The following is a 19033-nucleotide window of genomic DNA, read 5'->3' on the forward strand; positions in this document are numbered from 1 at the left end:
GCTTGTGTGTTTGGTAGACATAGTTAGATGTCAAAATAAACAAATTAAAACAGTAAATAAATTGCTCAACCTGCCTTCAGAGATCTTTATGGACAACAAAGTATACCTTTGTGTTGAGGTTATCGGCCTTCTTTTCTGAGGGATTCGCCACGGTGAAGATTGAATTTTAATAAATCTTGTGTTTATTATTACAGAATGATTGTTTTACATGAAAGTAAAGTTCGGCAGAACACGAAGTCCCCAAATGTAGTTTTCAAGCGTTCCAGTTCCGAGGATGTTGTTTTTGCATTCTGCTGAGTCAGCACTTTGAATTTATATTAAAGTGTCATATAAATACAACTTGATTGGTTGATTATTATGACAAATTCACAAACATCCAAAATGATCAAATAATAAAGTTTCTTGTTTCACCGTCCTGGTGTGAAACCGGTGGGTTCGCATAAAACTGTCATATTTCCACGTTCTGCACTTTAAAAAGTGCTTTTATTTGGTTTTCTAACTAATCAACAATTTCACACACACACACACACACACACTCATCAAGCCAACCAGCTTCAGGTGTGTAAACTCGTCAGGCAGCTGAACTTATTAAACTGCTGAGCAGCTCCGCAGGTTGTGACTCAGTGTCTGATGAATGTGAAGCTGCTGCTGCTTCACACAGACTCATGTAGATAAATATATATATATTTATGTATTTATATTAATGTTATTTTAAAAGCCTAAAGAATCAAAGCTGAGTTCTCTCGAGCTCAAACAGCAAATATGTTTGCTTGAGTCGTCTGACTTCCAGTTCGTCTCGTTGGTTTTATGTAGACTCGGCCTTCGCGTCTTTTAGTCCCTTTTCCTTCTTTTCTTTTTTTATTTCACGGCGCCGGGTTTTCAGGTCCGCAGCCATGAAGGAGGAGATTGCCGCCGCCGTTTTCTTCATGGCCCGGCTGGTGAAGAGATACGGTTGTCTGGACGCCGACGGCAGGGAGCGCTTCGCCGCCACCCTCACTGCCGTTCTGTTTGAGAGCTACAAGAACCACTGGCACCCCAACGCCCCCACCAAGGGTCAGGCCTACAGGTCGGTGAGCCGGCCCTTTGTTTGGGCCTGCTACTGGTGTCTTTAACTCCCTCAATCTGAATCCTTGTTCTGTTTCCAGACTCTTTGATCCAACAATTGAAGACCTGAATGTAGTTTTCAATTGTAACGCTACAAAAAAATCTGTTAAAACACCCTTTCTTCATGAATTAAGCAAACGTGCTTTGACTTCTAATTTGTATTGGAAGGTTCCAGTACTCAAGCTATATATTTCTTTTCTTTTTTTTTTAACTTGTCTTTTTGGTTCCGCCATTTCTCATGAACTTATAATCGGTGTCGGTTAAACAGTAGTTCATAATGTTAGTGATGCTTTTAAAACCACATAAGTAGAACAGGACATGAACCTCATGTCACTAGAAAATAAAATGGTGATTTGTTACGATAAGTGTTAATGGAGTGATGTCACAGCTCTACAGGTAGAGAGTGGATGCACCTTGGGAAATGGCTGTCTAGCTGGCTATCTAGTTGATTGGCTAGCTGGGCCTAGTTAGCTGGCTAGCTGGGCCAGTTTGCTGACTCTAGTTTGCTGGCTAGCATGGGCTTAGTTTGCTGGCTAGCATGGGCCTAGTTAGCTGGCTAGCATGGGCCTAGCTAGCTGGCTAGCATGGGCCTAGTTAGCTGGCTAGCATGGGCCAGTTTGCTGACTCTAGTTGGCTGGCTAGCATGGGCCTAGTTTGCTGGCTAGCATGGGCCTAATTTGCTGGCTAGCATGGGCCTAGTTTGCTGGCTAGCATGGGCCTAGTTTGCTGGCTAGCATGGGCCTAGTTGGCTGGCTAGCATGGGCCTAGTTAGCTGGCTAGCATGGGCCAGTTTGCTGACTCTAGTTGGCTGGCTAGCATGGGCCTAGTTGGCTGGCTAGCATGGGCCTAGTTGGCTGGCTAGCATGGGCCTAGTTGGCTGGCTAGCATGGGCCTAGTTAGCTGGCTAGCATGGGCCTAGTTAGCTGGCTAGCTGGGCCTAGTTAGCTGGCTAATAGTTAAGAAAGTTAAAGGCTTAAAGTTAATAAAGTCGCACATGGCCGTAATTCCCTTCCATATACAATTTTATAACGTAGAAGAAAATATTAAAATCTCCTTAACTTGTGTTTGAATCATTTCGGGCATCAGCTGAAAAACGCATCGACTTCTCGCAGAGGGGACAGGAAGTGACTAGTTTCTGGGTTTTTAGGACACTTTTAGTTCGTTAAAACGTCAACAGATGTTTGCCATGAGCTTCACAAACTAAATTTCATTAGAAGTCCTCGGCTCTGTTTTTCCCAAACTCTTTGTGCTCCTCCAGGTGTCTCCGTATGAACAGAGTGCGGCTGCAGGACCCGGTGCTGCAGCAGGCCTGCGAGCGGGGCTCGGTACACTACGAGGATCTGGGTCTCCCCCAGGAGCTGACGGTCTGGGTCGACCCTGGAGAGGTGTCCTGCAGGCAAGGACACCACTTCTAAATACTCGCACCACCAGAATGAGGTTTCCGAGGGTGGAACGGTGTTTTGACGCACCGCGATGCTTGATGGATTTAATGTTGTCCTCTCTGCAGATACGGTGAACAAAGCACGCCGTTCTGCGTCTTGGTGGTGGACGGTGGTCGCCGTGGAGATGGCGAATTTTCCCGCCGCATCCACGAGGCGGTGGAGCGTGCGGGCCTCGACGTCCAATCGGGGAGCTCGTCTGACGACGAGGATGACGGAGACAGCAGCGTGAGCGGTTGCAGCAGCCTATCGGCTCACTTCCCGGGTTTGGTCCAGCCAATCAGCACGGAGCCCAAAACCATCCCGACCGTCAGCAACCCCAACAGTGTCTACCGGGTAAACGTGTTGTCGTCCTTCAGAAGATATTTAGGACTGTTCCTCTGATGTTGTTGTGGAGAAGCCCGAGACCCCAGAGGTCTAGATAGTAGCTCACATTAGTCCAGAGACCAGACCAGATGATGTGGAGAAACCAGAGACTGTCTGTGGTCCAAACAACAAGGTCTCTGCTGTATTTACATCTAGAAGACCTTATTTGGAGTGTTGCTGGAGCAGCTACAATGTTAGCATAGCCTAGCACCGATCAACCAGACTCCATTCAGAAAACCAGCGTTTTAAAGTAGTTATCTTGTAGTCTTGCAGACAGACCTTACAAAGCATGATTTCACACTTTTTACTGATCACCATCATTATGACGTTATTTCAGCATCCTTTTCATCTGGTTATTGATATTAAATCACAGATAATAGCCTACTTTGTTCTGCAGTTCCTCCAGCTGTGATGAACCAATCCCACGTGGGTCTTGCTAGATCCAGTGAATCCAGCTTGGTGAAATCCACTGAGCATCTCTGATGTTATGAACATTATTATTATTATTATTTTTTTTTTAAACCTCCAGTCGTGTTTTTTTGTATTTTCAGTTCAGTGAGTTTTCTCCCGGCGCCCCCCAGATGTGGCTCAGGGAGAAGAGGAAGGCCTTCGCCCCGGACTCCTTCCCGCCTCATCCTCCCCCAGTTTTGGCTCCGCCCGCCCAGTTCTCCGGCCAGAAAGCCTTCAAGTCCCATCGAGCCACGTTCACCTTCAGTGGGCCTCGTATTGACAAGTACCACTGGGTCAGCAAGTCCCGGTAGCGCCGGCAAAGTCGTCAACCTAGAACCAGAATCGGGTTGTTCTGTTTGGGGGGGGTTCTGCATCTTTCAAGGATAAAGTTTATTATGGTTTAAAGTGTCAATGATTTAAAAGTAATGCTGTTTAAGCATGTTTTTTTAAACTTTGAAATATTCAATTTTTTAATGATTCTCTTCTAAATGTTTTTTTTAAACTAAAATAAATGTAAGTGTGAATAAAGTAACATTGAACATGTAATTGAAAAGAAATAAACACGTCCGTTTTCAGCTCTGCTGGCTGTTCAAGTGTTTCATGTTTTTAAAGTATCGGGGAGCTCGGGCACATGCACATTTATAAACGATGCAAAAGAGAACAATTCATAGTTTAATTGAGTGAAACTGGATGTGAGATAAAAGAACCTTGTTGAGGCTTCTCTCACAAAGATGCATGGTAGATCTGTCATTTTAGAGTAGCTGAATGAATAAGCTGCGTTTGTTTTTATGCATCGTGTGTGTGTGGGTGAAAAAATGGTGCAAAAATATTAAATGTTTGTGCAAAGTTCTGAAACGCAAGGTGTATTTTTACTTTGCAGTGGAGAAGTTTAAGATGGTTTTTCGTCAACTCCCGAGTTCATTCTCTCCATCCTCCACTTCTGTGATCGGATTAATAAAACATTCACACACTGAACAGTGTCTGAGGTGTGGAAGGTTGGGTGACGTCACCCTTCCTGCAGTCGCTGCTCACCACTGTTTACAAGCAACCATCTCCACACGTGTCAATAAGCTGTATACATTTATGTATATGGGTTCTTTTCATATTTCATGAATGAATACAAGGTGTTAAAATTATTTAAAATGACCCTATGAAACAAACGGCATGTCTATGGAAGCCCATTTCCACCATTACCAGAAAAAAGGGAGACATTCTCACAATATTGACTTGGTATCTCAAATAATGACTTAATGAGTTAGTAACATGTCATTATTTTGTATATATCAAGTCATTATTTTTTAGATACTTAATTTGAGAGATTTCGTCATTATTTTGAGATATTTCGTCATTATTTTGAGAAACATTAATATAGCCTACATTTGCATTTAGCAGACGCTTTTGTCCAAAGCGACTTAAAATAAGTACATTTGTCAAAATTATTTTTAGAAAGTTTCTCATCGTTTTGGGAAGTTTCTCGTGTGGCCTGACAGCGGCGGGCTTCCATACATGTGTGCGATATTTGAAATGTGACCAATAACATGCGGCCTGGTGAGCGCGTGCTGGGGTCTCTGTTATATCACCTTTGTTACTGAAACTGCGCAGACGGACGGACCCGCGCAGACGACAGCCTTTAGTCTTTCCTCTCATTCCGCGAGCAAAGAATAAACAACCGCACGCCCATGGGAAATAGATCCGCCGTTGCCATGGCATTAAAACGCCGCATAAACTTGCACATCGATTTAAATGTATTTAAATGTCAAACAACAGCGGCGCTGAGAGGAGGGGGGCGGGGGTTAAGAAATGGCTACTGTACTTCCTGTTCGTCATAGGCGCGTCCCTCCCATCAGCCAATCACATCACTCATTCATTAGTACAAGAGTGCCACGCGTCCAATCACACGCGTTCTCTTTGCGACGTCCCCCTGCGCGCCCTCACATCCGGTCGTATATATTTTGCCACGAGTTAGCGGCGAATTTGGAGAGTGTCCATTTTGAGCAGCGAGTCGGCGTCTCCGGTATTTTCACCCCTGAAAGTAAGCACCGATTGTTTCTACCTGCTTTTGATTTCCGAGTGAAATGTTAAAACACGAAGTCGACGGGTTCGCGGTTTGCAGCCGTGAGCGCGCGCGCTTGTTTTCTATTCATGGCTCGTGCGGTTGCACCGCTTTTTAATCGGCCATCTTTCTTCTTGTTGTCAGTGAAGCTAGCTAGTTAGCGCTGCGCGTTAGCCGTTAGCTGCTAAATACGTTAACGCGCTCATTGTGCCGATCGAGCGAGTTGTTCGTCGCTTCTTGTGTTAAAACGCCGCCGTGCTTAATGGTTGCCGTTGTTACGGGGGGGTGCGTTGCTCCGGGCGTTGTGCTTACCGGTGATATTCTTATTTATATATATTTTTTACCGGTGTTTTTTTGTTAAGCTGGCTGCTAGCCGGGCCTGCTCCCCGTCCCGAGCGAGCAGCCCAGCGGGCGAAGCGCGGTCCGCTTGAACCGAGCGTGGAGCTTCACGTTCCGTTGCACTCTTTCCCCTTTTGTGAGCTAACAAAGCCGTTAGTTGCTGTTAGCTGCAGCTAAACTCCCGCGTAGCGCGCAGCAACGTCACGGCGATGACGCCGAAAATGAGTTCTACGACCACAGAAACAAGAGATTAACGTTACCTTTTTACGTCAGAGGTGAACAATGCTGCCGAAACACGTCGAAGCTGCTATAGCTTTCTGTTAGCACCCGCGGCGTGAATCTGCACGTTGTATCGCATAAAGTCTCGAATACGTGAAACACTGTATTGGATTAATATTACGCTTCTCGTGTTATAGAAGGTTACAATGGCACTGAACATTTGGGAGGGAAATATCAGATTGCACAGAAGACAAAAGACGAGTTTAATTTGCTTTCACCTATTTTCCCACAACGCACTTCTTAGTCGGAGCATATATATTTGTTCATAATCCCTTTTTGTTTTAAGTGCGAGACCTGAATTGTCTTGTCCCTGTCCCAGTCTTTTTTGAAGAAGCCCACCGTCAGAATGGCAGACGCTGAGAATCTCCTCATGGAGACGTCGGACCAGAACGGCAACGAGGGAGAGGAGGACCAGAACGGAGCCGAGCAGGAACAGGAGCTGATGGCCGGAGAGGAGGAATGCCAGGACGGCCTGGACGGCCAAGAAGAACAAGAAGACCTGGACATCCAGGACGAGCAGGACATACAGGACATCCAAGACAACGGCGCAGATGGAGGCAAGATCGACGCCAGCAAAGGAGAGGAGGATGCTGGGTAAGGGTCTAGTTTCTCTCAGGCCAGGGCTGCGACCAAGATCTCATTTAATTTAAATGTAGTTGTAGAGGTCCGTTAACATGAACGGCCGGTGCTATGGTGACATTTCCGTGGAGGCATTGAGACAAACACACAGTCTGTGGACGAGGAATTACATGTAGCATTATAAAAGTGTTGGGAGGTGGGCGAACATGACCCACTCTTAATACCACAGGAGGCTTAATGACGGACAAATAAGTGCACAGGTAAAACTAGTCAGAATTTCCAGGTGATCTTGTGCAGAGACTTGTTAAGTGCAGAGTATATAAATGACCCCTATGTACCTATGAATAAATGGTGTGAGCTGTATTCTGTCTCGGTGAGGACCGTAATGGGTGGAAAGGATAAGAATTTCACCGCCGTGTCTTGTGTTTTTGCAGTAAAATGTTCGTGGGCGGCCTCAGCTGGGACACGAGTAAAAAAGACCTGAAGGATTACTTCAGTAAGTTTGGCGAGGTGTCGGACTGCACCATCAAGATGGACTCCAACACCGGCCGGTCCCGAGGGTTCGGCTTCGTTCTCTTCAAAGAGGCCGCCAGTGTGGAAAAAGTAAGTCTTTAAATGTACCGGTGCCTTTTCAATACAGTGGGTAAAGTGTAATTATGGGTGCTCCTTATCAAATATTCACTCTTTCAGTTAAGACACTCGACTACGGGCATGTCGTCGATAAGAACACACTTCGACCGGAGGCTTTGGTTCTCTGTCGTCTACACTAAAGCATTATCTATGAGGATGCATGTTAGCACTCGGTGCCATCTATTCTAACGATCGTGCATCTGCAGGTTCTGGAGCAGAAGGAACACAGACTGGACGGACGTCCGATAGACCCCAAGAAGGCGATGGCCATGAAGAAGGAGCCGGTCAAGAAGATCTTTGTTGGAGGTTTGAACCCAGAGGCGACCGAGGATGCCATCAGGGAATATTTCGGCGCCTTCGGAGAGGTCAGTTTTTTGACAGGAGACGAATAAATTATTACTACTGGTTGGTTCAGACTGGTTTTTCTCTGCCCAGAAGGAAACCAGTAAGAAACAGAGTTGCATAAATGTGTTCACCCGGAACTTCTTCTCCTTCTAGATCGAAACCATTGAGCTTCCCATCGACCCCAAATCAAAGAAGAGGAGGGGTTTCATCTTCATCACGTACAAAGATGAAGCCAGCGTCAAGAAGTGTCTGGAGAAGAAATACCACACCATCGAGGGCAGCAGGGTACGCTCACGCCTTTTTATCCCGCCAGCGTTTGCTGCGCTGGGAACGCTGTTGACCTTTAACCCCTGGGTGTCTTCAGCTGTGTCTCCACTTGTCGATTGTTAACAATCAATCGATTACATTTTTTCACAGTTTAGAAGGTTAAATTTTGCAGCGCCGTCATTGTCTTTTTCTACCACTCTGCCTTCTGAGCTCGATCTTGTGATCTGTCTTTTTAAAATAACGGGAATAACTTTGAAAACATGGGAAGCTGACGCCAATGTCCAACATGACTTTCTGATATAAATTAAACTAGAGAAACTCCACATATGAACTTATGAGTGTATTTGTCAGAACGGCATTCATTTGATCTATTTTACACCAGTTTGAGATGGCAACCTTATTTTTTAAATAAAGTCAACTAGAAGCAGCCAATGACGGCTGGATAAATGCTAAAAATACTTTCACTTCATGCGTATGATTCCTGTAGATGAACGAATATTTAATAAAAGTCTCAGCGAGGCTTTTCTGTAGAGTACGACTGCCACCTCCTACAACATTGGCACGATTAGACGTTTACGTTCTGAAGATTTTGACTGTTTCCTGGATTAGGTTTTAACGTGTGATGGTGTCTCCTCCACAGTGTGAGCTGAAGATCGCCCAGCCGAAGGAGGTGTACCAGCAGCAGCAGTACGGAGGGGGACGCGGTGGCGGTGGCGGAGGAGGTGGCGGTTATGGAGGCAGGGGAGGCAGAGGACGTGGAGGTATGGGAGTTGGCTTTTCTTGGTTGATCAGCCAGGAGTGCGTGGCTCCAGATCTGAATAACTTTCACTATTCAATTGAATCATTTTGACATATTTTCTATCAGTTCGCTGATCCCTGACTCCGGGAGCATTTGACACCCGGGGTTAAAAATAACCACTTGGCATTAAAACAGAAGCCTGACTCGTTAATGTTGACACTGACTATTTATTCATCGGAGTCCACAGTGACCTGAACGTAACGCTCAGAAACATGAAATGCTGAAACTGTGTCTCAGGTCAAGGCCAGGGCTGGAACCAGGGCTATGGAAACTACTGGAACCAGGGCTACGGTAACCAAGGCTATGGCTATGGCAGTGGATACAGCGGCTATGGCAACTACGACTACTCTTCTGGTTACTATGGATATGGTCCCGGATATGATTACAGTAAGTTAATGCACAAACCATCGCATACAGTTCAGGGATGTCCATGCTTTAAGTCCGTCTGCAAGACCACTAGATAATTACTTTTAAAACACTTTGTAAACGTATTGTAACACATTCACACGGCGGAGTCAACAACAGCTAATTGGGGTGAGGTGTCTTGCTCAGGGACACCAGGCACTCGGCTAGGAGGAGCCGGGGATCGAACTGGCAATCTTGCGGTTACCATCCAAACGCTCTACCTCCTGAGCTAAACCCCCCCCTTATTGTAGCATTGTAGCTGCTCCGTCAACACTCCAAATAAGGTCATCTAGACATAAATACAGCAGAGACCTTGTTGTTTGGACCACGGACAGTCTCTGGTTTCTCCATAGTCTGGTCTCGTCTCTGGACTAATGCTAGCTGCTACTGTAGACCTCTGGGATTCAGCAACGTCAGCAGGGCAATCTCAACTTTGGCTGTAGAAACGGTCGAGTGGAAATGCTATGACTTTACATGTAATTAGTTTGGTGTGACCACGACACGCGTTTCTAACCCGTCTCTCCTCTCAACTCCCTTACAGACCAGGGCAACGGCAGCTATGGGAAAACACCAAGACGGGGGGCACACCAGACCGGCTACAAGCCATACTGATGATCACATGGAGGTACGCAAGGTATTCCATGGCTACCCCCCCCCCCTCCATGCTGACAGTATTCCCATAAGCCCACTGAAGGTTTTGTGTGCCATGCTTGTGACACAGCTGTGTGTCTTCCTTTAGGACTCCCGTGAGACCGACGGCTGGATGGACGCACCGGCGTGACTCCACCTCTTTTATGACAGAAGACCATTTGTACAGAAAACATCTGAAATGTAACCTTTTTTTTTTTTTTTTTTTTTTTTTTAATCCTTTCATTTTTAGGTTTTACTTTTCCCTTTGGTGTTTTTTTTTTTTCCTTCCCCCTTCCACATTTCCACATCGATGGAAGTGTAATTTTTACTGTACTTTTTGGTACCTGTTTTGATTCTAATGTATTGTAAGGCTTGTATTTTACATGTTTGCTGGCTTTACAGCTTTAAAAAAATCTTGGCGCTGTAAAGGAGCTTTTTTTGACAAATAAAACAGTTTTCAGTATTTTTTTTCTTTTTCCCCTTTTTTCTTTTTCTCCTGGTTCTGATACTTCTGGGTTTTGGGGGTGGAAGATGAAGTTGTTGAATGGGTTTAGGATTTCAGATTCACTTGTCAACATTGATTTCTCTTGGTCCTTTTGAAGCCACATAATCCAATAATCTGTGTTGAAGGGATGTTGAGCGTCGCTCAGAATGGTTTCACATCCCCTCAGGTGACACATTTGGTGTTTTCCTTCCCTCTTCAGTGTATCAGCATCATTTAAACTAGTTAAAATTCCTTCATTCTGAAACTACTACCTGCACACTTTCTTCCAGGAGGTTTTTCTGAGGTGACCAGGGAATTTAACATCTGAAGCACCCAGATGTGTGGGATGAAATGGGGGGGGGGGCGCGGGGGGGGGCGCTGTAAACAATATTTGACCACACAAATGTGGCATCTCTTCCTGTTAAATCTACATACATTTTCTTTTTCTTTTTTAAAACCAAACAAGCAAATTGTTTTAAGTTTCTATGCTGGTTTAGTTTGTTTGTCAAGTGTCACTTTTTTTCTTTTTTTTGTTTCTTTTTTTTTTTTTTTTTTAGAAGTAACTGCTTTGAAGTTAAATGTCTGCTTAGTTTTCTTTTTGTTTTTCTGGTCAGACTTCAGGCTACTGGAGTCTTCTCAGCTAGTGTCTCTGGCAATTTATTAGTAATAAACATTCTCGTTTGTAACATTCTGTCTATTTCTAATGTTTAATGTTACCGTTAATTATCGTAGTCGGTGTCACTTTTTTTTTTTCCCCGTGTGCAAATGGGCCCTCAGGACTTTGACGTGTACAAGAGCGGGGGGGCAAACACACCTTAAGCCCCTGGGGGTTACGTCAGGTTTTAAAGTCAATTCTTGTGAAAGTGTAACATTTTGGGTCGCGGTCAAGGTGGTTCTGTTCCCTGGGACGACTACAGATACCGGGGAAATCGCCGAGCTACTGCTTACTGCAGCACCATTCATTCTCTGGTAGTTCTCAGCACAACCTGTCATATATTTTTGGCCACAAGCTGGATGTTGGCGGTGCTTTTTGACCTGGAACTCGGCGTTCGAGTGACATATGTCAACAAATATAACGTAACATAATTCTAGACTGCGTAGTTTTTGTATTTGTGTCGTCGGACGATGTGAAGAAGAAAATGTGTTTCCGCCCGGTTTCGAACCGGGGACCTTTCGCGTGTGAGGCGAACGTGATAACCACTACACTACGGAAACGTGAAATCTGAGGGTGCAGAATCTGTAGATATGATGTACTGTTCTCGTATAAACACTAATTTGATTATATATGCCATTGTCGGCTTCAAAGAGCTACGTAAAACCTTTCATCGGTGTCAATCAGAATCGGAATTACTTTATTGTCCCTCAACGGGGAAATTTGTTTTCCACAGCAGCCAAAGGACAGTATGTTACAAAAAACAATAGTAATAATAATAGCAAAAATTAACAATATAAATTTAAAAAATAGAATAGAAATAGAGTAGACTTGTTATATACATATAAACATGATATTATACAAAAAATTACCAGCAGTGAATTTTATTTACAATAAAGTATACAGTGCAGAATGAGGTCTATTGGGAGCATAAACATGATATTGTACAAAAAATTACCAGCAGTGAATTTAGTTTTTATTTACAATTTACAATAAAGTATAGAGTGCAGAATGAGGTCTATTGGGAGCAGTGTAAAATCGGAGACTTTGACATTTCCGCGAGAACAGTGGAGTTTAAGTTTTAGACGGTCCAAACAGCGCCACCAAAATCCCGCTTCTGGCACAAAATATATGACATCGGTAGTGTTGAGAACTACCATAGAGAATTAATGGGAAAAGTTAAGAGAGTTAAGACTCACCGTACGACAGCTCCATTCTCTACGGTAGTTCTTATCACTACGGATGTCATATATTTTTGGCCACCAGTGGGATTTTGGGGGCGCTGTTTACAATGATTGATGTTTGTCTTATCACAAGCTATCTTTTAGAAGTAAACTAAACGGATGGTTCTTAGTTGTAAGTTATGTTAATTAGTAGCTTACGTTCCTACCGAGCAATCTGATGCCTAAAATAGACGTTGGCTCTGTAGACGTCTATTTTTAAATCTCGTCTAATCACTACACACGTTTATTAGTCACTGCAACATTTAACAAACGGCGCCCCCCAAATCCCGCTGGTGGCCAAACATTTATGACAGTCGTAATGATAAGATTACCACAGAGATTGAATGGAAACTGTTTATGTGGAATATACCACAAAAGTATAGTATAATGAGTGACTATATCTAAATCTAATGAAAGTTCGTTTTACAGGCAGTTTCCGTAGTGTAGTGGTTATCACGTTCGCCTAACACGCGAAAGGTCCCCGGTTCGAGACCGGGCGGAAACATGTTTTCGTCTTTCACTGACGCTTGGTTTATGCTTAATATTATTTTATACACAACTTATTTTACACGCAGCTTACGGATGCTTTGTTTAAGATAACGGATAGTTATCTGTTATTGTGTCTTTTTGTAATATTTAGTTCATTTAAAACGGCCGAAATACAGCTGTAGAAAGACACATTTCAATGGCTCAATAACATTCACATTCCCTTATTTATTTATTTGTGAATTGTAAATTTGGCATTGAAAAATGGAAATGGAATGTGGAAAAGTTTTTGCTTTGCTGCTGAAGGTGGGCGTGACCTGATGTGTGAGACACGTTCCTATTGGCCGGTGTTGATCGGAGTGACCGCAGCTTGGCTGACATCCAGTGTTCGCAGCGTTTGAAGGCCACACGGAGACGGCGGAGCGGGAGCGGTGAGGACGCAGTAGGTTTACGCGATACAAACGGCCATCTTTGTAACAGACACAATCGTGGGTGAATGTAAATGACCATAGCTATACATTTTGTTTACCGATATATGAACGTTGTAACGTATTAAAAAGGCGTTGCTAACATTGTCAGCCTGTAGCTGCTAGCGTCACTAAATTAGCTCAAAGTATGTGTTAGCCTGCTAGCGCCGTTAGCTTCTAGTGATTCACTCGTAGCTACAAGTTAACGATATCACAGTTCGTTTATGTTGTATTTGTGATGTGCTGTGTAATGTTATTTATTATCCAGCGTATTTAAGGGGAGGCCATTTCTCGTTAGCCCGGGGCTGCTAGCTTAGCCCAATTTGCTTAGTCACCCGCTAGTGGGTGTGTTGCTACGTTACGTGCCCACAGTTAACGTTCAACGCTCCACCTAGTATTTCTCACGCAGAGAAATTACCATGATCATTTTTTTTATGCATATTCGTTGCAAAAAATTACAAAATTAAAATAAACGGAGTCATCCAGCACGGAGGGATATTCCGTGACGTCTCACTTCTTAAAAAAATAAACAGCCAACAGGTGTAATATTTTTCCGTCTTTCAATGAGACGATCAGGTGGAGTTCAGGACAGGTTTGCAGCACATCCGGGATCCCACATCTGCGCGATCCACCAGAACCTGAACAGGCTGCGGTACGTCCCCGATCCCGAACTGCTCGGCGATCGCTCGCCACAATCCGTCCTTAAATCCGCTGTTTTGTATTTACATACTGTTCATTTATCTATATGCCATCAGCGCCACCTGCTGGTCATCTCAGTGAGGCACCGCAGCTTGTGCTTGACAGTGTGTTTAAGCCTTGCTCTCTGTGTGATCATATTGCAATGTTATGTTCATTATCACATTGCGATTGTTTGCAAGTGAAGTCTGGAAGGACGATGAATGTAATACTTGTACATGTATGTTCTTGTTCATGCTGCAGTGATGCCCCTTGGGGGAGGATTAAAAAGGCCTCGACTAGCCGACCTCATGAGATCAGGTGAGTGATTTATTTTTTCATAAATGAAACTCTAAAATAAAATATAATGAAGCCTCTCGCCTGTTGGAGCTGATACTGGTCCTCTTGCCTTCCTTCTACTTAATATCAATGTTTTCTTCTGGCAGCTTCACATTTTTAGCTCCCTTTATAACGTTTGATTCTCACGGCAAATGTCTGTCTGTGCTTTTGGAGATCAAAGATAGTATAGGTAAAAGTGCGTTTGGATTTGTTTAATGTGTAATCCAGCAAAACTACAAAACGGTGTCCGTATCTCATACATAGATACATGTGTTGTGGATAAATGGTAGTACTGCACCACCAGCGCCATGCCTATCCTCGTTAGTATAGTGGTCAGTATCCCCGCCTGTCACGCGGGAGACCGGGGTTCAATTCCCCGACGGGGAGGCTGTGATTCTTTTTTTCTGAGCAATTTTACTGCAGAAGTAACAGTAGACCTTTACAGGGTTGGACTAACGTTATACATCGTTTATGTTTATTTCTGAAATGCACATATAGGCCAGTGTTTTTTGGTGTGAAGTGCCCAATCAGATGAGCTCACGTACCTCTTTATTGACACCCCCCTTCATCCAATAGTGTTCATTTTTGTTTATTTGACTTTAAAAAAAAAAAATCAGTTTTAGATCCCATCCTCGGTGATATAGTGCACTGATTTAATAATATATGGCGAAATAAATAGAAAAAAAAAATGTCTGTATATTTCTAAATCCAATTAATCCAATGAGAATATACTTAATGATAAATTCTCCTTCATGAAGGTTTTACTGTTTTCAGTTTGTGTTGTAGGAAGAAGTACTCTGATCTTTTACTTGAGTAAAAGTACTAACACCACAGTGTAGAAACACCCTGTTACAAGAAAAAGTACTGCATTCAAAATCTTACTCAAGTACAAAAGGTATTGTATTGTGTTTTAATAATTTGAATCAGCAGAGTAACTTAAGTTATCAAGTAACTCATTGACCACTGAGATGTAGTGGAGTAGAAGTACAAAGTTAATCATAGAAATGGAAATACTCAAGTTAAGTACAAGTACCTCAGTGTACTTAGATACAGCATTTGAGTAAATGTATAAAACATCCAGTTTTATAAAATAAATGCAAAAACATATCGTTAAAACCACCTAAACTCGGCAGTACGTTTTCTTCTCATTGTCACATGACCACAGATGGACGTTGTGATTGGTTTTTATTCAGCTTGTCGTCAGGCGGGTTAATAATCACAGGAAACGCTAATAAAAGACGAACTACAGCAGCAGCGTCACAGTCAGCTGACAGAGAAGCATTTCAACACAGAATTAAATCAGTGTGTGAAATGCAGGGAGGCTCAAAATGAACATCTTCAGCGTTTTTTTAATTTCACCTCTGTCGTCGTACCGTATTTCACACACTGAACGTGCTGTTAACCAGCTGCCGCTCAGCCAAACGCAGGATCGGAGCGTTGCGTTGGATTAATTTAGCTCTATTTAAGTCCAGCTGTGAAGGAGGTTCTCTAGTCCAGAGTGTAGATGTTCTCCTGGACCGGCCTCCTCATCCGGATCTCGTAGATGATGTGAGGAGGTTCTTCAGAAGAGAAACTGGAAGAGAAAGTAAAAGATCATCAGTGTTCTCTGTAACTTCGTAGTGAGCAAAGTGAAACCAGCTTCTGTTCCAGCAGGAAGGAAACCTCGTTCAAAATCACATTGATATTTTTAACAATAATTCATAACTAAATCTTTATTTAAACCTCATGCCCGTTATACTCGTCCACTACATTAATCTAATAATTTTCCAGCTGAAACGTCGATTCAACACTGTAATTCTTTAACTGTCATCTCCTCTCCGTTCAGGTCACTGTTCCCATGCTCCCCCAAATTTCCCACAATGCATCCTTCATACTTGGCTCGTCAGAATCCAAGATTCATCAAAAGGCCTTTACTGTACTCACCAGCCGGTCTTCAAGGCTCTCCTGTACATCCCACCTGGAGACGGAAATAAGATTTGAAGAAATCTTTATTTTGATAATATTACGAGTATTCTGCGTCTGTGGTGTGAAGGAGAGAAAACGTACGTTTGAATGCCAGAAAGAGAAAAACCGCCACCAAGATCAACAACAGGCTGAGGGAGAGAGAGAGGACGGGAACGTTGATCTGAAGGGAGAGAGACGACAGAGAGTCCTCCACCTAACATGAGAGAGAGAGAAAAAACGTTATGATCCATAAAATGGCCTCAACTATCAAAAAAATCACACAAACGCAAGTGTGCACCATTTATTTATCACATTTTAAAAAAATTAAGAGGGAAACAAATTTTGAGTTCCATGTTCTTACGTCGACTATTCCATTACTTTTCCTGACGTTTTTTTTGGGGGGGGGGGGGGGGCAATGCGGTTACTCACGGTGTCGGTGTCGGTGTTGGAGCGCAGCAGGGTGGAGTTCCTCCTCAGAAGGTCCAGCTGAGACGACAGCAGCGATTTCCAGTTTACTACATGGAGACAGAAAGAAAAACACGGGGAAGTAGAACAGTATTTATAGAGATCAGCTGGATTTTATACTGAGCTTCTAACCAACCGAGGGACAGTTTCTGATAAATACATCAATTATAACTGTGTTTTTTTTTTAACTGTGCAAAGGTTATTTAACTCCAGATAAGGAGTCCTGACAAGGCAAAGCACGATAATAATAATGATTCACAGTGTGTCATTGTGATAATTAAAATTAAGAATTAAAAACATCATGTTTTGCCGTCGCTATAACCAACGTTTGTTGGGCTCAGTGGCTCAGAGCCAGACTGACGTGGACTTCGGGCCCCCAACCCCGGACCAGCAGGTGGATCGGTGGCTCACCTGTAGAGGCCGACGGCTCCGTGACTTGGCTGGTCGTCGCTGCTGAGGTGGTTGTCGGAGGAGGAGAGCTGGCAAACGCCCCTGAGGAGGAACAGAGCAGATCAGAGCTGAGGTCGAGGTCTCGCCTACACGTGTTGGTACTTTCCTTTTGTAGATGATGGTTTTATGATAAGGGGACGTGAATATTAGAACATGGCGGCGACTCGCCTTCCTAATAACCTTCCACGTATGTAACGGAGGACCGAAGCCCCAGTGGGCCGCGTCTCGTCTCACCTTTGACCACTCTGAGGTTCATGATCACCTTCTTGTCGTTGAAGAGCCCGTCGACGTCGACCCTGCAGCAGTACGGCCCGCTGTCCGTCCGCCTCACATTCAGGATGTCCAGGTCCATCTGTCCGTCCAGGATGTCCCCCGTCAGCCGGTACCGGTCCTCCACCTGCAGCAGAGATCACCTTGATGACACAGCGGGTCACCGAAAACAGTCGCCAACTTGTGGGTGCGAACATGTGGGTGCGAACACTGAATCCATGAGAAGACTTCTGGAGAATCACCTTGGAGACGACGCCGTGCTCGTCGGTCTGCACCAGGATGTTGTTGCACCAGAAGGTCCCGCAGCCGCGGCCCCAGCAGACCCGGCTCAGACCGAATCGCTTCACAGAGTACTGACAGGACAGAGAGGCCACGCCCCCCTCCGCCACTTTAAAACAGGAAACGGATGAGAACTGTCCACCTGCTGCACAGACGCACACACAGAGGGTTCCATTCACTACATCTTAATTAGTACACAGCAAATATACATTAACTACATCTTTAGTACAAAGAAAATATACATTCACTACATCTGTATAAGTACACAGAAAATATACATTTACTCCATATTTATAAGTACACAGAAAATATATATTCACTACATATTTATAAGTGGACAGAAAATGTAAACTACATATTTATAAGTGCACAAAAAATGTAAACTACATATTTATAACTACACTAAAAATACAAAAATATCCAGTATAATCAATAATCAGTAAAGTATTTAACTGTGACTGTTGTAGTATATGTTCTATCATGACTCAGTATTAATGTAAAAGCAGGATTTTACTGTTGTAGTTGTTGTTTTTTTTTCAGAAAAACATACAACAGTAAAAATAGTTTGAACTGTACAAAATCCTAATTTGTAATATAATTTTACATCCTGCAGTAAAAAGTACAAAACTTCCCTGTGAAGACGTGGTGGAGTAGAAGTAGCTTGAAAAGAAAAGTACAAGTACCTCAACTGTCTAATGAAGTCCAGTACTTCAGTGAACGTACTTTGTCACATTCCAACACTGTTGCGTTGTGATGTCAGATGTCAGGTTAGTCTCACCTGACAGGACGAAGAGGAAGGTGATGAAGGTCCGAGGCGTCCGACAGCGGCGAAACGAGACAACGGCCATCCTCCGAGTGTGTGTGTGTGTGTGTGTGTGTTCATTGTCCAGTCAGACGACAACAGTGTGTCTCTGTGACGCCGCTGAGGGACGGACCAGAGACACACAGCGTGTTTGTGTGACGTCTCAATGATGAATTCCTCATCTTTCAATAACTGAGTCTTCGTCGTCTCGAAGACTCAAATGGCTGTTTGATATATCTCACATCTCTTGCAAAAGCAAATACTTCCATTTCCATTCCACTGTCCAGTTTTGGCCATCGGCATCTTGTTTTTCATCTTGGTTTTTGTCTGTTAACATCTTGTTTTCTTTCTGTTAACATCTTGGTTTTTGTCTGTTAACATCTTGTTTTCTTTCTGTTAACATCTTGTTCTTTTGGCCACCAACATCTTTGTTTTTGCCTGTAGCTATCTTGGTTTTAAGGTCAGGTCCTCATCTTGATTTGTGTCCGTTAACGTTCGGGTTGTCGCCCGTTAACATCTTTGTTTTTGTCTGTTAACGTCTTGGTTCTCACCCGTTAACATCTTAGTTTTGTAGCCATCAAATGTTTCTTAATTTGCATTTGACTACCATAAATGAAACCATTAAATGACTCTAATATTCATATGTAAAGTTGTAGGTGTTTCAATGTTTAAAATGAAGTGCTTCTGCCTCCTGATGAAGGAAAAGCAAAAACATAAATAAAACCCCTTTGAGAGAATGATCAGCTTGATGGAAGGAAACACAGAACCACAAAAGCACTTTGTCTCTGAAACGCCACACTGATGCTGCTGCG

The 19033-nt window shown here is 43.6% G+C and overlaps 3 protein-coding genes across 4 annotated transcripts; 2 read left to right on the forward strand and 1 right to left on the reverse strand.

Annotated features, from left to right (window-relative positions):
• Nucleotides 1-893: 893 nt before the first annotated feature.
• On the forward strand, nt 894-3670 carry btg4 (B-cell translocation gene 4; the record flags this gene model as incomplete). The annotated part of the gene is made up of 4 exons (XM_084029900.1): nt 894-1066; nt 2363-2500; nt 2612-2879; nt 3461-3670. The coding sequence occupies 4 exons, from the start codon at nt 894-896 to the stop codon at nt 3668-3670; spliced, it is 789 nt and encodes a 262-aa protein (XP_083886026.1).
• Nucleotides 3671-5270: 1600 nt separating this feature from the next.
• LOC311026178 (heterogeneous nuclear ribonucleoprotein A/B-like) lies at nt 5271-10855 on the forward strand. 2 transcript variants are annotated; one of them, XM_084029559.1, is made up of 9 exons: nt 5271-5391; nt 6350-6624; nt 7044-7212; nt 7446-7604; nt 7738-7869; nt 8492-8612; nt 8888-9037; nt 9597-9689; nt 9795-10855. In XM_084029559.1, exons 2-8 carry the CDS (start codon nt 6377-6379, stop codon nt 9665-9667), a joined length of 1050 nt encoding a protein of 349 aa, XP_083885685.1. In that variant the 5' UTR covers nt 5271-5391; nt 6350-6376; the 3' UTR covers nt 9668-9689; nt 9795-10855. The 2 variants fall into 2 exon arrangements, with proteins under 2 accessions (XP_083885685.1, XP_083885684.1); XM_084029558.1 differs by having other exon boundaries at nt 9597-9680.
• A 4052-nt stretch (nt 10856-14907) lies between these two features.
• On the reverse strand, nt 14908-18488 carry timd4 (T cell immunoglobulin and mucin domain containing 4). The gene is made up of 8 exons (XM_084028771.1): nt 18198-18488; nt 17383-17564; nt 17105-17267; nt 16832-16912; nt 16385-16470; nt 16058-16169; nt 15935-15968; nt 14908-15584 (listed from the first exon to the last, which is right to left on the reverse strand). Exons 1-8 carry the CDS (start codon nt 18265-18267, stop codon nt 15500-15502), a joined length of 813 nt encoding a protein of 270 aa, XP_083884897.1. The 5' UTR covers nt 18268-18488; the 3' UTR covers nt 14908-15499.
• Between the last annotated feature and the right edge of the window lie 545 nt (nt 18489-19033).

The sequence above is a fragment of the Eutrigla gurnardus genome (assembly GCF_963514095.1).
Source record: "Eutrigla gurnardus genome assembly, chromosome: 15".
Lineage (NCBI taxonomy): Eukaryota > Metazoa > Chordata > Actinopteri > Perciformes > Triglidae > Eutrigla > Eutrigla gurnardus.

Excerpts from the sequence above, each read along its gene's own strand:
- timd4 (XM_084028771.1), bottom strand. The coding sequence starts at position 18,267 with ATGGCCGTTGTCTCGTTTCGCCGCTGTCGGACGCCTCGGACCTTCATC. Across the intron at positions 16,913-17,104 it reads GAACCTCAGAGTGGTCAAAG|GGGCGTTTGCCAGCTCTCCT; the intron begins GTGAGACGAGAC and ends GTTCCTCCTCAG. Across the intron at positions 15,585-15,934 it reads AGAGCCTTGAAGACCGGCTG|TTTCTCTTCTGAAGAACCTC; the intron begins GTGAGTACAGTA and ends TTTCTCTTCCAG.
- LOC311026178 (XM_084029559.1), top strand. The coding sequence starts at position 6,377 with ATGGCAGACGCTGAGAATCTCCTCATGGAGACGTCGGACCAGAACGGC. Across the intron at positions 7,213-7,445 it reads AGGCCGCCAGTGTGGAAAAA|GTTCTGGAGCAGAAGGAACA; the intron begins GTAAGTCTTTAA and ends GTGCATCTGCAG. Across the intron at positions 7,605-7,737 it reads ATTTCGGCGCCTTCGGAGAG|ATCGAAACCATTGAGCTTCC; the intron begins GTCAGTTTTTTG and ends TTCTCCTTCTAG.